The sequence below is a fragment of the Protopterus annectens genome, chromosome 14.part0, assembly GCF_019279795.1.
Source record: "Protopterus annectens isolate FY-2018-M chromosome 14.part0, PAN1.0, whole genome shotgun sequence".
Classification (NCBI taxonomy): Eukaryota; Metazoa; Chordata; order Ceratodontiformes; family Protopteridae; genus Protopterus; species Protopterus annectens.
In genome coordinates, this window is record NC_056748.1 from 738035762 (window position 1) to 738048136 (window position 12375).

Below are 12375 nucleotides of genomic sequence, written 5' to 3' on the forward strand. Positions count from 1 at the left end.
GGAAAGAATCATGGAACTCATAAACAGAGACATAGGGGACCTACAGACACTTGACCCCACCCAGTTCGGCTTTGTAAAGGGCAGATCCTGCCTTTTACCAGGATGGCTTTTTCGAAACAGTCACTAGAGCCATTGACGAGGGCAAAGCAGTCCATACAGCCTACCTGGACTTGGCTAAAGCTTTCGACACAATACCCCACTCTGGCATCATAGACAAGCTCAACAGCTTAAATGTAAATCCATATGTCACAAGATGGGTGGCAAACTGGCTAAAGGATAGAACCCATAAAGTCAAAATCGCTGGAGCCATGTCAGACTCCAAGCCATTGACAAGTGGTGTCCCACAGGGCTCTGTCCTGGGACCCCTCTTGTTCGGCATTTATTTCTCAGATGTGAAAGCAAACATGGGAGGGTTGTGGCTGACAAAATTCACAGATGACTGCAAACTAGGTGCCATAGTCGATACACCAACTGACACATACATCCTACAGAAAGTCCTCACTGATACGGACAACTGGTGCCGGAGTCATGGCCTTAAACTAAATGCCAAAAAATGTATAGTCATCCCCTTTGGGAAAAACAAAGTGCCCACAAATTATCACATAGGCGGTAACCCACTGAGTACGGAAAAAGTAATCAGAGACCTGGGGACCCAAGTCGATAGTGACCTCTCATTTGACACCCACGTTGCCAAAGTGGTTAGAAAGACTTTCTACCTTGCCCACCTTATCATGAAGGGATTCACATCCAGATCAAAGGAGGTCATTGTGCCCCTGTACTCCTCCCTTATCAGGCCCATGATTGAGTACAATGCCCCATTTGGTATGTACCTCACCCGGCACTTGCAACAGCTAGACAGACCCCAAAAGTACCTCACCAGGAGGATCAAGGGTCTCCGACATATGTCATATGCTGCCAGACTAAAGAAAATCTAACTCTATTCAGTAGCATACCACCTACTCAGAGGTGATCTGTGCCTGACGTACAAGGCCATGTCCAATCAGGAATTGATGGACATGCTCCACCTCAAAAAAATCCAAATCCATCAGAACCACGAGAGCTAAAGATTTGAACCTCAGCACAAATATGAACAGGACATGCTGGAGGGACAAATTCATAACTCAGAGGCTTCCCATACTCTGGAACAGAATCCCAGTTCATGTTAGGCAGAGCCCCTCACCGACTCTCTTCAAGAGAAATCTTGACGAGTGGATGGGAGATCGTAGGTTTACCCCAGGGGTCATCTCTGTGTCACTACAAGACAGAGGCACAGTAAACTAATTCTATTATGTAAGGGGGTTTTCACTGTGTCACTACTAGACAGAGGAACAGTATTCTAAATTTATTCTGTACACTTTTGTACCATTACATGGGGTGGTGAAAGCCACATCACTATAGCTAGGCTTATAAATGCCCCAGGGCAGATAGCCTAGTACCAAACCATGAAACTATGAAACTATGAGCACTCAAAGTTAGAAACATTCCTCACAGTGAGGTATCCTTGAGAGGTATGCACAATAATAAACAAAATTAAAAGTGCTGTTGAATTAAGAAAGTTTTATGATATTGATATGTGACAGCACTTTACCATTCCCACTCCTCCCCCTGCCAGGTATCTTAAATAAGTCCATCAGTGTATTGAATGTGTACTGCATAGATATCATATAACTCTAAATGGATGTATACCGGTTGGCTATATGTTGAGGATGCAGGGGATGGATCCATCTATGTATATAGCAGTGCCTTTGTTATACGAGATACCACTAATTGTACTGCATCATTTATTATAAAGGAAAAAAATGTAATTATCGTTTACATTATAACAAAAAGTCAGGTGCATTCAATGTTTGAAAAGATATTTATAACATGCCACTCTAGTCCCAGCACCACTTTGTAAGCATTGCTTCTAACCACTTTTTAATGACGTAAAGGAGTATCAGAAATAATAACAATAATTAAAATAAGTTAAATATCCTATTAAACACTTTTATCTTTTTAATACATCTTATGTGACTTCTAAGCTTATATTTAGATTTATAAGCAATACGCTCAGAAATGTATGTCTATTGCTGTTGTGAAATGTATGTCTATTAAAAAGATAAATATTTACACAAATATGTCCTACCTCATGGTGTTTGAATTTGCAGCGGTGTCCTATCACTAAAACTCCGAAGGTGCGAGTGTAGCCACTGGTGCCTCAGCACAGCACATCCTGACAATAAATACAGTGCAGGGAGTGACCACATTCTCAGCTGTTAACAACGTCACACGGAAAGAAACGAAACTGGGGAGTGAAACTATAAAATCCCAAATGGTTTTTATGTCACGTCGCTGTTTTTAAGACTTTATTATTATTATTCCAGAGAATAGCTGCCCTTATCTCATCAAAACATGATTCACATGACTTCAACTTATACACGTTTATTAGTTTGTTAGATAACGAAATGGAATAAGGCATTTCATCTTATCTATTTTTGCAAAAAAAAAAAAAAAAAAAGTTTTTCGAGCAGGCTGTATAGCATAGCAATACTTAAGATTCAAGGATGTAACGGTTTTGCAGATCTTGCACTAACAAGGCTATAGTTTACTAGGAGACAGTTGGCATCTGACCAGATTTCTTATTTTGTGTCCGATATATAATATTGCTCTGACTTCCCAAGGCTTTCACGATAGAGGATAAGTCACACCGCTTTTAAAGCTGACTGACGCACATCGCACTGAGGCACACCTGTAACTTGTTCATCTACTTAGTGTTAACAGCGACTTGTTAGAAAAGACATGGAAACGCGCGAGTTCTACATAGGGTTACCACCTGTCCCACTTTGAGAGGGACAGTCCCTCTTTGGGCAGTTGTGTCCTGACAAAAAATATTAAAAATGGCAAATGTCCTGAGATTGTAGTGTCCTATATTTTTATGTAATAGTTGCATAAAACAGTTATTCTGTATCTAAAATACCTAAATGTTATAAGAAACAGAATGAGCAACTAAAATGCTACAAGAATAAGCTTTTATTTAGGCAAAAAAAGTTAAGTTCTGTCCTTTGTACTGACCGTGGGTATGTGTCGGCCTGTAAAATCTGATGTTTGTCCCGAAAATGTCCCACTTTGGCCATTTGAAAAAGTGGCAACCCTAGATTTGTTAAAAGGGATTCTGGAAATCTTTGAAAAGTTACAGCACAAATCTTTAAATCCCTCGTCAACTACTGAATTAAAGTATTGATTTGCTGTATCTCTGTCAAGAAGACTTAACGTTTGTTTTTAGCATAATGCATTAGTTCCCGTCCGAATTGCTGTGCCTCGTTTTATTCTAAATTAAACAGTTTTTATTTCTCACAAGGCTGAAACATAATCCAGAAAAGAACTGCATCAATTTCAGACTGACATGATGCACAATTAAACATATACATGTAACATAATGGGGTGAAAATGTCTCCAGATCTTTCGCAAACCTTTAGAAATTTAAACAGCTATAGGTACAGGGATAGACAATGCTGAAATAGACAAACGCATAACTTTAGCATTTTGGAAGACCGGGTCCTCATATCTGATTGCACACACGTGGAATGTTATTTATATATTTGATATTTATGTCCACTGTAATGTGACAGATACTGCGATGTACCTGCTGCTAGTGGCATGTGAATTGCAACTGCTCTTCTATATCCTTGACACCATTAGCCAGGTGAAAGACATGGTGTGGCAAAATGAAACCGCTAACCTAAGCAGGTCGTGTCATTGTTTGTATGCTTGTTATAATGTTATAATTGTTGTAAATCTCTTCTGCAGCCTACATATATTAGCTTGACACTGCAAGACTCTTGGAACCTGTCAGAAGAATGTTTTTAGTATTGTGTCATTTCACAATTGTGCATAAAGTAAGACTGTAATAAAAGATAGGTTCACAGATTCATAGGTTCATACTAGGCTATCTGCTCTAGAGCATTTATAAGCCTAGCCAGAGTGTGTTTGGCTTTCGCCACCCATTTTAAATGAATTTTGCTATGCCCTTTCACGAGGTTAGTATACTGTGCCTCTGTCTAACAGTGACACAGAAGTGATACCCGGGGTAAACTTACGATCTCCCATCCACTCATCAAGATTCCTCTTGAAGAGAGTCAATGAGGGACTCTGCATAACCTGGACTGGGATTTTATTGCAGAGTGAAGGGAGCCTCTGGGTTATGAATCCGTCCCTCCAGCATGTCCTATTTATTTCAGTGCTGAGGTTCAAGTCTCTCGAGCGCGTAGCTCGATGGGATTTGGATTTTCTGAGGTGCAGCATGTCCATTAATTCCGGGTTGGACATGACTTTATACGTCAGGCACAGATCGCCTCTGAGCAGGTGGTATGCCACTGAATAGAGCTGGAATTTCTTTAACCAGGCAGCATATGGCATCTGTTTGAGCCCTTTGATCCTCTTGGTGAGGTACTTTTGGAGTCTTTCCAGTTGCTGCAGGTGTCTGGTAAGGTACATCCCAAAAGAGGCATTGTACTCAATTATGGGCCTGATGAGGGATGAATAAAGAGGCACGATGACCTTCCCTGATCTAGATGTGAATCCCTTCATGATTAGGTGGGCTATATAAAATGTTTTTCTAACCACTTTGGCCACGTGGTTTTCAAATGAGAGATTGCTATCAACTTGGGTCCCCAGGTCCCAAATTACTTCTTCCGTACTTAATGGATTACCACCTATGTGGTAATTTGTGGGCACTTTGTTTTTTCCAAAGGGGATGACTATACACTTTTTGGCGTTTAGCTTGAGGCCATGGCTCTGGCACCAGTTGTCTGTTTCTATGAGGCCCTTTTGTAGGATGCTTGTGTCGGCTGGAGAGTCGATTATGGCACCTAGTTTGCAGTCATCTGCGAACTTGGTCAGCCACAGTCCTTCCGTGTTGGTCTGTACCTCTGAGAAATATATACCGAACAAGAGAGGTCCCAGGACTGAGCCTTGTGGGATGCCACTTGAAACTGGTTTGGAGTCTGTCATGGCTCCAGCAATTCTAACCATGTGGGTTCTGTCCTTGAGCCAGTTTGCAACCCATCTAGTGACATAGGGGTTTATATTTAAGCTGGTGAACTTATCTATAATGCCCGAGTGGGGTATTGTATCGAAGGCTTTTGCGAGGTCCAGGTAGGCTGTGTGACCCACCTTCCCCTCGTCAATGGCCTTGGTGACTGTTTCAAAGAAATCGACCATATTTAAGAGGCACGATCTGCCCTTAACAAAGCCGAACTGGGTAGGATCCAGTGTCTGTAGGTCCCCAATATCTTTATTTATGAGATCCATGATGATCCTTTCCATAGCTTTGCAGACCAAGCTAGTCAGGCTTATGGAGTGATAGTTTCCAGGATCCATTGAGGCACCACCTTTGTGGAGATGGACCACTGTTGCTGTACGCCACTCTTTGGGTACCTATCCTGTAGTAAGGCTGAGATTGAACAGTAGTTTTATGTTTGGGTTTAGCTCTTCTTGGAGTTCATGTAGGATGCAGCCCGGGACACTGTCTGGTCTCATTGATGCTGTGTTTTTTTGCTTTGGAGAGGGCGGCTCTTACCTGAGCATCTGAGATGTCAGGGGGGGCAGCACTCTGCTGGGATAGATATTTGCCCTTTTAGTGGGGAGGGGGGGGAGTTTGCACTGAACCTGTCAGCTAGGATGTTGGCAATGTATGTTTGGTGTAGCTTTTGTCATTTTGGACTAATTCTGAGCATATCTGGGCATTCCTACCCAGGCTCCTAACATAACTAAAGAAAGCCTTGTGATTATCCTTAGTGTCCTGTGCAATTTTTCTCCCGAAGTTGGCCTTAGATGATTTTATGAGTGCCCATAGTTTTTTGCTAATACTGATCAGAGATGCCTTCCCTTTTTGGGATTTTGCTCTATCATGTAGTAGATTCTTCCATCTATTGTATAGTTTGTTTATGGTTGGGGTCCACCAGACAGGACACCTGCCTTTGGAGGATTGGGTCTTGGTTTTATTTGGGATTGCATGATCCATGCATTCCTGAAGGTGTTCATAGAATGCGTTTATAAAGGATTCTGCGGTCTGGGCCGTATTTTCCACAGGCCCGGGGGCTTTGAAGGATTCCACCTCAGTTTTGAGGAGTGTGAAATTTGCTTTAGAGAAGTTTTTCACTGTGGTTTTCTGGGCAGGGGGTGGGGGTCGGGATGTGAATATCCAGTGAGATTAGTTTATGGTCTGATCTTACCAGTGAGGGATACACTTCTGGTCTGGAACATAGAGCCCCCATGTTGGTGATGATCAGGTCCAGTATGTTTTCCCCACTTGAGGGAGTGGTAACAAGTTGTTCCATAGCATTTGAGTTTATAAATTCTAGGAACCTTTGGGCTAGGGTGTTGGAGCTAGAGTAATGCTCCCAGTCTATGTTTGGGTAGTTGAAGTCGCCCAATATAATGGTGTTTGGAGAGAGCTTCATATTTTCCAGTGTTCTCAGGAAGGCTGAGTGGGGTTCCTGGGTTTGGGAGGGTGGTCTGTAGCCGGCTATAAACTGGAAGGCAGTTTTACCCACTGTTAGTTGCACATGGATAGTCTCTGATGCTTTGTGCTGTGCCACCAACCTGGAGGTGTGGGTATCTTTGATGAATATTGATACTCCCCCTCCTTTTGTGGTTCGGTCCAAGTTTTGGGGCCGAAAAGCATGGTATGAGGTATAACCTGGTAGTGCTGGGTGCTCTCGGGAGCCTTGAACCAGGTTTCTGTTACTGCACAGATATCAATGTTCTCCATGCTAAGGAGAGTGCGTGCATCTTGAGGTTTAGACTTCTGGCGTTGAGTAGCATTACTCTTAGTTTCTTATCCCTTGTGATATGGATGAATATCTCCAGTTACAGTAACTAAGTGTGAGTGACTCACTAATGCAATATATGCTTCATCATATTGATCACTGCAGCCTTAGCTATATGGGGTTATATGCTGCCAAGGACATAACAGACACATTTCCCAAACTGTTAGGCTGTGCAAGCTGAGCTGACTAAAGGATAAGTGCTTTTGTGATATTCTTCTGCTGGACAAGTAAGTTCCCTTTGAGAGAAAAACTTCCATTCAATTATTTTAGTTTATTAAGACAGGGACTGGGTGGCAGTGAAGAGTTACCAAATAGCTGGGTAACTACAGCAGAGCTAGTAAGAGAGATGGCTAGAAAGGTGCTTGGTGTGACATCTGGAAAGAGGAAGGAGGACAAGGAGACCTGGTGGTGGAATGAAGAAGTACAGGAGAGTATACAGAGAAAGAGGTTGGTGAAGAAGAAGTGGGATTGTTAAAGCGATGAAGAAAGTAGACAAGAGTATAAGGAGATGAGGTGCATAGTAAAGAGAGAGGTGTTGAAGGCTAAGGATAAGGTGTATGAAGAGTTGTATGAAACGTTGGACACTAAGGAGGGAGAAAAGGACCTGTACCGATTGGCTAGACAGAAGGACCGAGATAGTAAAGATGTGCAGCAGGTAAGGGTGATAAAGGATAATGAGGGAAAAGTACTCACAAGCGAGGAGAGTGTGTTGAGCAGATGGAAAGAGTACTTTGAGGGGCTGATGAATAAAGAGAATGAGAGGGAGAGAAGGTTGGATGATGTAGGGATAGTGAATCATGAAGTGCAGTGGATTAGCAAGGAGGAAGTAAGGATAGCTATGAAGAGAATGAAGAATGGAAAGGCTGTTGGCCTAGATGACATACCTGTGGAAGCATGGAGGTGTTTAGGTGAAAATGCAGTGGAGTTTTTAACTAGATTGTTTAATGAAATCTTGGAAAGTGAGAGGATGCCTGAGGAATGGAGAAAAAGTGTTTTGGTACCTATTTTAAGAATAAGGGTGATGTGCAGAGCTGTAGTAACTACAGAGGGATTAAATTGATCAGTCACAGCATGAAGTTATGGGAAAGAGTAGTGAAAGCTAGGCTAAGAAGGGACGTGATGATTAGTGATCAGCAGTATGGTTTCATGCCAGGAAAGAGCACTACAGATGCGATGTTTGCTCTGAGAGTGTTAATGGAGAAGTACAGAGAAGGTCAGAGGGAGTTGCATTGTGTCTTTGTGGACTTAAAGAAAGCATATGACAGGGTGTCTATAGAGGAGTTGTAGTATTGTATGAGGAAGTTGGAACTGTCAGAGAAGTATGTAAGAGTGGTACAGGATATGTATGAGGGTAGTGTGACAGCGGTGAGGTCTGTGGTGGGAGTGACGGATGCATTTAAGATGGAGGTGGGATTACATCAGGGATTAGCTCTAAGCCTTTTTTATTTGCAATAGTGATGGACAGGTTGACAGACGAGATCAGACAGGAGTCCCCATGGACTATGATGTTTGCAGATGACATTGTGATCTGTAGTGAGAGTAGAGAACAGGTGGAGGAGACCCTGGAGAGGTGGAGATATGCTCTAGAGAGAAGACGAATGAAGGTCAGCAGGACTAAGACAGAATATATGTGTGTGAATGAGAGGGAGGATAGAGGAATAAATTATTGTTTCTTTTATTTTACTAGTCACTGTTCTTTGTTTACAGAGTATGTGACTCGGTTGATAATTCTTTCAGGGCTATGGCCTCTAGTATTGTTTTGAGGAGGTTTGTCTGGCTGCATTCTCAGAATCTCCCAAGAGGATGTAAATAATGATTAATTTATTTCATATAAAACAAATCCAGACCACTAGGACAGAATAAAATTATATTTTAACACAAAAAACAAAACCAAACTGAGCACTTTTGTCCCAAAAAATTCATAAGTGACTTCATCAGTTTCAACCCTGAAGTCTGAAGTAAGGCACACACGGAGCTCAGTAAAAGGACAACTGTTTTAATGAACAAGCACAAAAACAATCCACAGCAAGCTAAATCACAGCAGCACAGCACAGCAAACAAAATTGCAAAGCACAAGCAATAGTGCAATAACGCTGTAAAGTTAATCCACATACGTTTTCATCACTATAACTTCATCAGATAGAGGTTAGGTATCTGATGAAGTTATTGTTATGAAAACGTATGTGGATTAACTTTACAGCGTTATTGTGCTGTTGCTTGTGCTTTGCAATTTCGTTTGCTGTGCTGTGCTGCTGTGATTTAGCTTGCTGTGGATTGTTTTTGTGCTTGTTCATTAAAGCAGTTGTCCTTTTGCTGAGCTCCATGTGTGCCTTACTTCAGGTTTACCAGTTTCTATCTTGGGCACTCAGACCACTGGTTTGGTTCAACCCTGAAGTCCCTTACAAATTTTATGGGATGAAACTCTCAGTTTGGTTTGGTTTTTGCATTAAAATATTATAACTTTAATTTGTTCCAGTGGTCCAGATTTGTTTTATATCTTATTTGTACTATGGAGTGTGCATTTTATTGTTTTTGGTTATGTTTCAATTCCTCTTTTGAGCTGAAGATTCACTTTTTGGTTCATTTGCTGCAGAGGTGATCAAAAAGATTGATGAAAGGGGTAAGTTAAACTGATGAATAAGTAAGATTTTTCTGCTCTTTGTTGTCAAAGTTTCTGATGGATTCTCTAGCTCCTCATCCAATTTTGGAATAATGGCAAAGGTGTTCCTAAAAGAATTCACAAACGGCCAAACCCAAGGACAGTCCAACTTGTCATTTTGACTATTTAAGGGAATTTGTTCCTTCCTTCCACCCTGGCAGTCCCTTGCCTTTTCCCTTTCAGAAAGTTTTTCTCTCTCTCTCTCTCTCTCTCTCCACTTTTCTCTTTGGAAACAGTTTCAGATTAAATGTTTTAGAAGATCATTCATCAAGGTATAGATGGCAGTGAGAGGATATTTCTCCTTGCCAGGGGTTATTCGTTGTCCTCTAGGCCAGACCCCTTATTTCCACCTGTCCTTCATTACATACTGTTCCAAGGAGTGATATAACCAATTCCTCCTTTCCAAGATGGGAAAGGTTTTTGTTCAAAGAAAGAAGATGCTTGGAAACCAGTTCTGGATGTTTCTTCTTAGACCTGTTTGTGATAATTCCAAACTTCTAAATGATGTGGCTTCCCAACCTGTTACCTCTTCTTCCTCATTCAAGTTTCCTGGTAACACTACATTTAAAAGATGCTTATCAGCACATTTATTTTCATCCAGACTTCAGGCATTTGCATGTCTGGATCACTTTAACAGATTTCTGCTTTACTGTTTGGGCTAGCCAGTGCACCAAGTATGTTCACTAAATGGCTAGCTCCAGTTACAGCTTGTTGCACACTACAAGGTATCCATTTTCTTGTTTCCCATGGTTAGGTGACTTACTTATCTTTGCAAAGTCTTTTTTAAAGTGTCAGGAATCTCTTATTTGAGAGATCTCTTTCATAAGCTGGGATTCCAAGAGAACATTCAAAATTCATTTTTGACTTCTACACACAGGATTGTACTCTGTGGTACAAGCTTGACAACTTAGTTCAAAGAGTTTTCCTTCCAAAGGAAACAATATATCTATATCTAAATCTATTTCAAAGAATTTCCACTCAGATTTATGTCACTGTGAAGGAATACCTCAGGAGTTTGGATTTTATGGCTCTGTGTTTCTCATGATAACCCTGGCAAGATTCCACATGAGAAAGATACAATGATATCTGAAGTTTCTCTCTGGTCCATACTTCACCATCCCATATCTTTTCAAATCCCAGTGATAGGGCTTGTCAATAGAAAAATTACTTGGTGGAAACAGCAAATATCTCTAAATTCATGTCTTCCTTCTTCCCTCCTTGTTCCAAAGCAGTCAGTCATCCCAGATTTTGCTTGGGGAGCACTTTCAGGAGGGATAATATTGCAAGGTGTGTGGGATACCTAGGACAGATGCAAGCACGTCAATATAAAATTGATGCTTGCCCTAAACAAGGCGCTCTATTCTCTGAGTCATCATGGGTCCCTGGCACCTCTTCAATTGTTTCAGAAAATACCACAGTCATGTGCTACATCTACATGCATGGTAAACCATGTCAGCAGATTACCCATGTTAGCTTGGGATATAGCTTGACAGCACAATCTCACTCTACAGACATCCTTCTTTCTGTCAGAGTGATATTGTGTAGAAGACAAGTTGAGTAGGACAGGGCAGACCCTCACATATGCAAACTAGATCAGGGAATCTCATAAGTTTTTATCAATCTGTGGGGAGTTCCTCTAGTAGACCCATTTACCTCCTCTCTAAATAATCAGCTAGCAAGGTTCTGCTGCAGGACTCCATGCAAGAAGGCCTGGGAGTCCTTTGCTTTTCCTTTGACAGGAATGTTCCTGTATGTTTTCCACCCTTTTCGCTGATATCCATGGTACTTCTGAAGATCCAGTAGGAAACTTCTAAACTCATTGTGGTGCCATGCTTTCTGGCCAAGGTAACAGTGGTTCTTCCTTCTTTTGGAAATGGCCAGGAGCAATTACCATGTGCTTCCTCACAGAATGGATCTACTCACACAAGATAAGTAGTATTTGATAGACCTTGGCCCAAACAGCGTCACCTAACAGACTGGATGATAGGGTTTTAATTTCCTTTAGGCATCTGTTTTATGAGGCTGTGCAGCAGGTATTAATGGAGGAAAAAAACTGCTACTAGAAAATCATATATTAGCGGGTTGGTGGCAGCAACAACAACATAACTAGCACCCATTCAAGGCTAGTTGTTCTGTGTTTTACAGTATTTGTGTGAGTTAATTTCCTCTGACCTTTCTTACTCCATTAAAGTGCACTCTCTCGAGGCACTCCTAGAAATGGAGAACATTGATATCTGTGCAGTAACTGAGACCTGGTTCAAGGCTACATTGAGCACCCCTGCAATACCAGGCTACAACTCTTACCACACTTTTCAGCCACCAAACCAGGACCGAAACACTAAAGGTGGTGGAGTGTCCATATTCACCAAGGATATGCAGATGTCCAGGCTAGCTGTCCAACACAATGCATCTGAAATTCTCCAGGTGCAACTAACATACGGTAAGACTGCAATCCAAATTGTAGCTTGCTACAAATCCTCCACCATGCCCCAAGATTCTCACTACACATTTCTAAATATACTGGAAAATATTAAGATACAACCTAACACCCTAATACTGGGTGATTTCAACTACCCTGCCATTAACTGGGAAAACCACTCATGTACCAACACCTTTGCCCAACGGTTCTTGGAATTCATTATTTCCAATGCCCTGTATCAATTACTCTATAGTCCCACCAGGGGCTCCAGTATCCTGGACCTGGTCATTACCAACATGGGAAATCAATGCTCCACACCAGTGGCTACCCCCTCATTGGTTAGGTCTGACCATAAGCTAATCACCTTTGACATCCACATCCCACCCCCACCCCCAGTAAGAAAACATCCGTAAAAAACTTCTCCAAGGCCAACTTCATGCTACTCAAATCAAAAGTGACAAACTTCATGACACCCATGCAGACAGGAA

The 12375-nt window shown here is 41.7% G+C and overlaps 1 protein-coding gene across 1 annotated transcript in view; it reads right to left on the reverse strand.

The window, feature by feature from the left end:
- Positions 1-2187, reverse strand: part of LOC122789208 (interferon-induced protein with tetratricopeptide repeats 5-like) — a 112849-nt gene extending 110662 nt beyond the window's left edge. Inside the window, exon 1 of the mRNA XM_044056478.1 lies at positions 2126-2187. Coding sequence (XP_043912413.1) covers positions 2126-2130 — 5 coding nt within the window. The 5' untranslated portion in view covers positions 2131-2187. The remainder of the gene's footprint in view (positions 1-2125) is intronic.
- Between the last annotated feature and the right edge of the window lie 10188 nt (positions 2188-12375).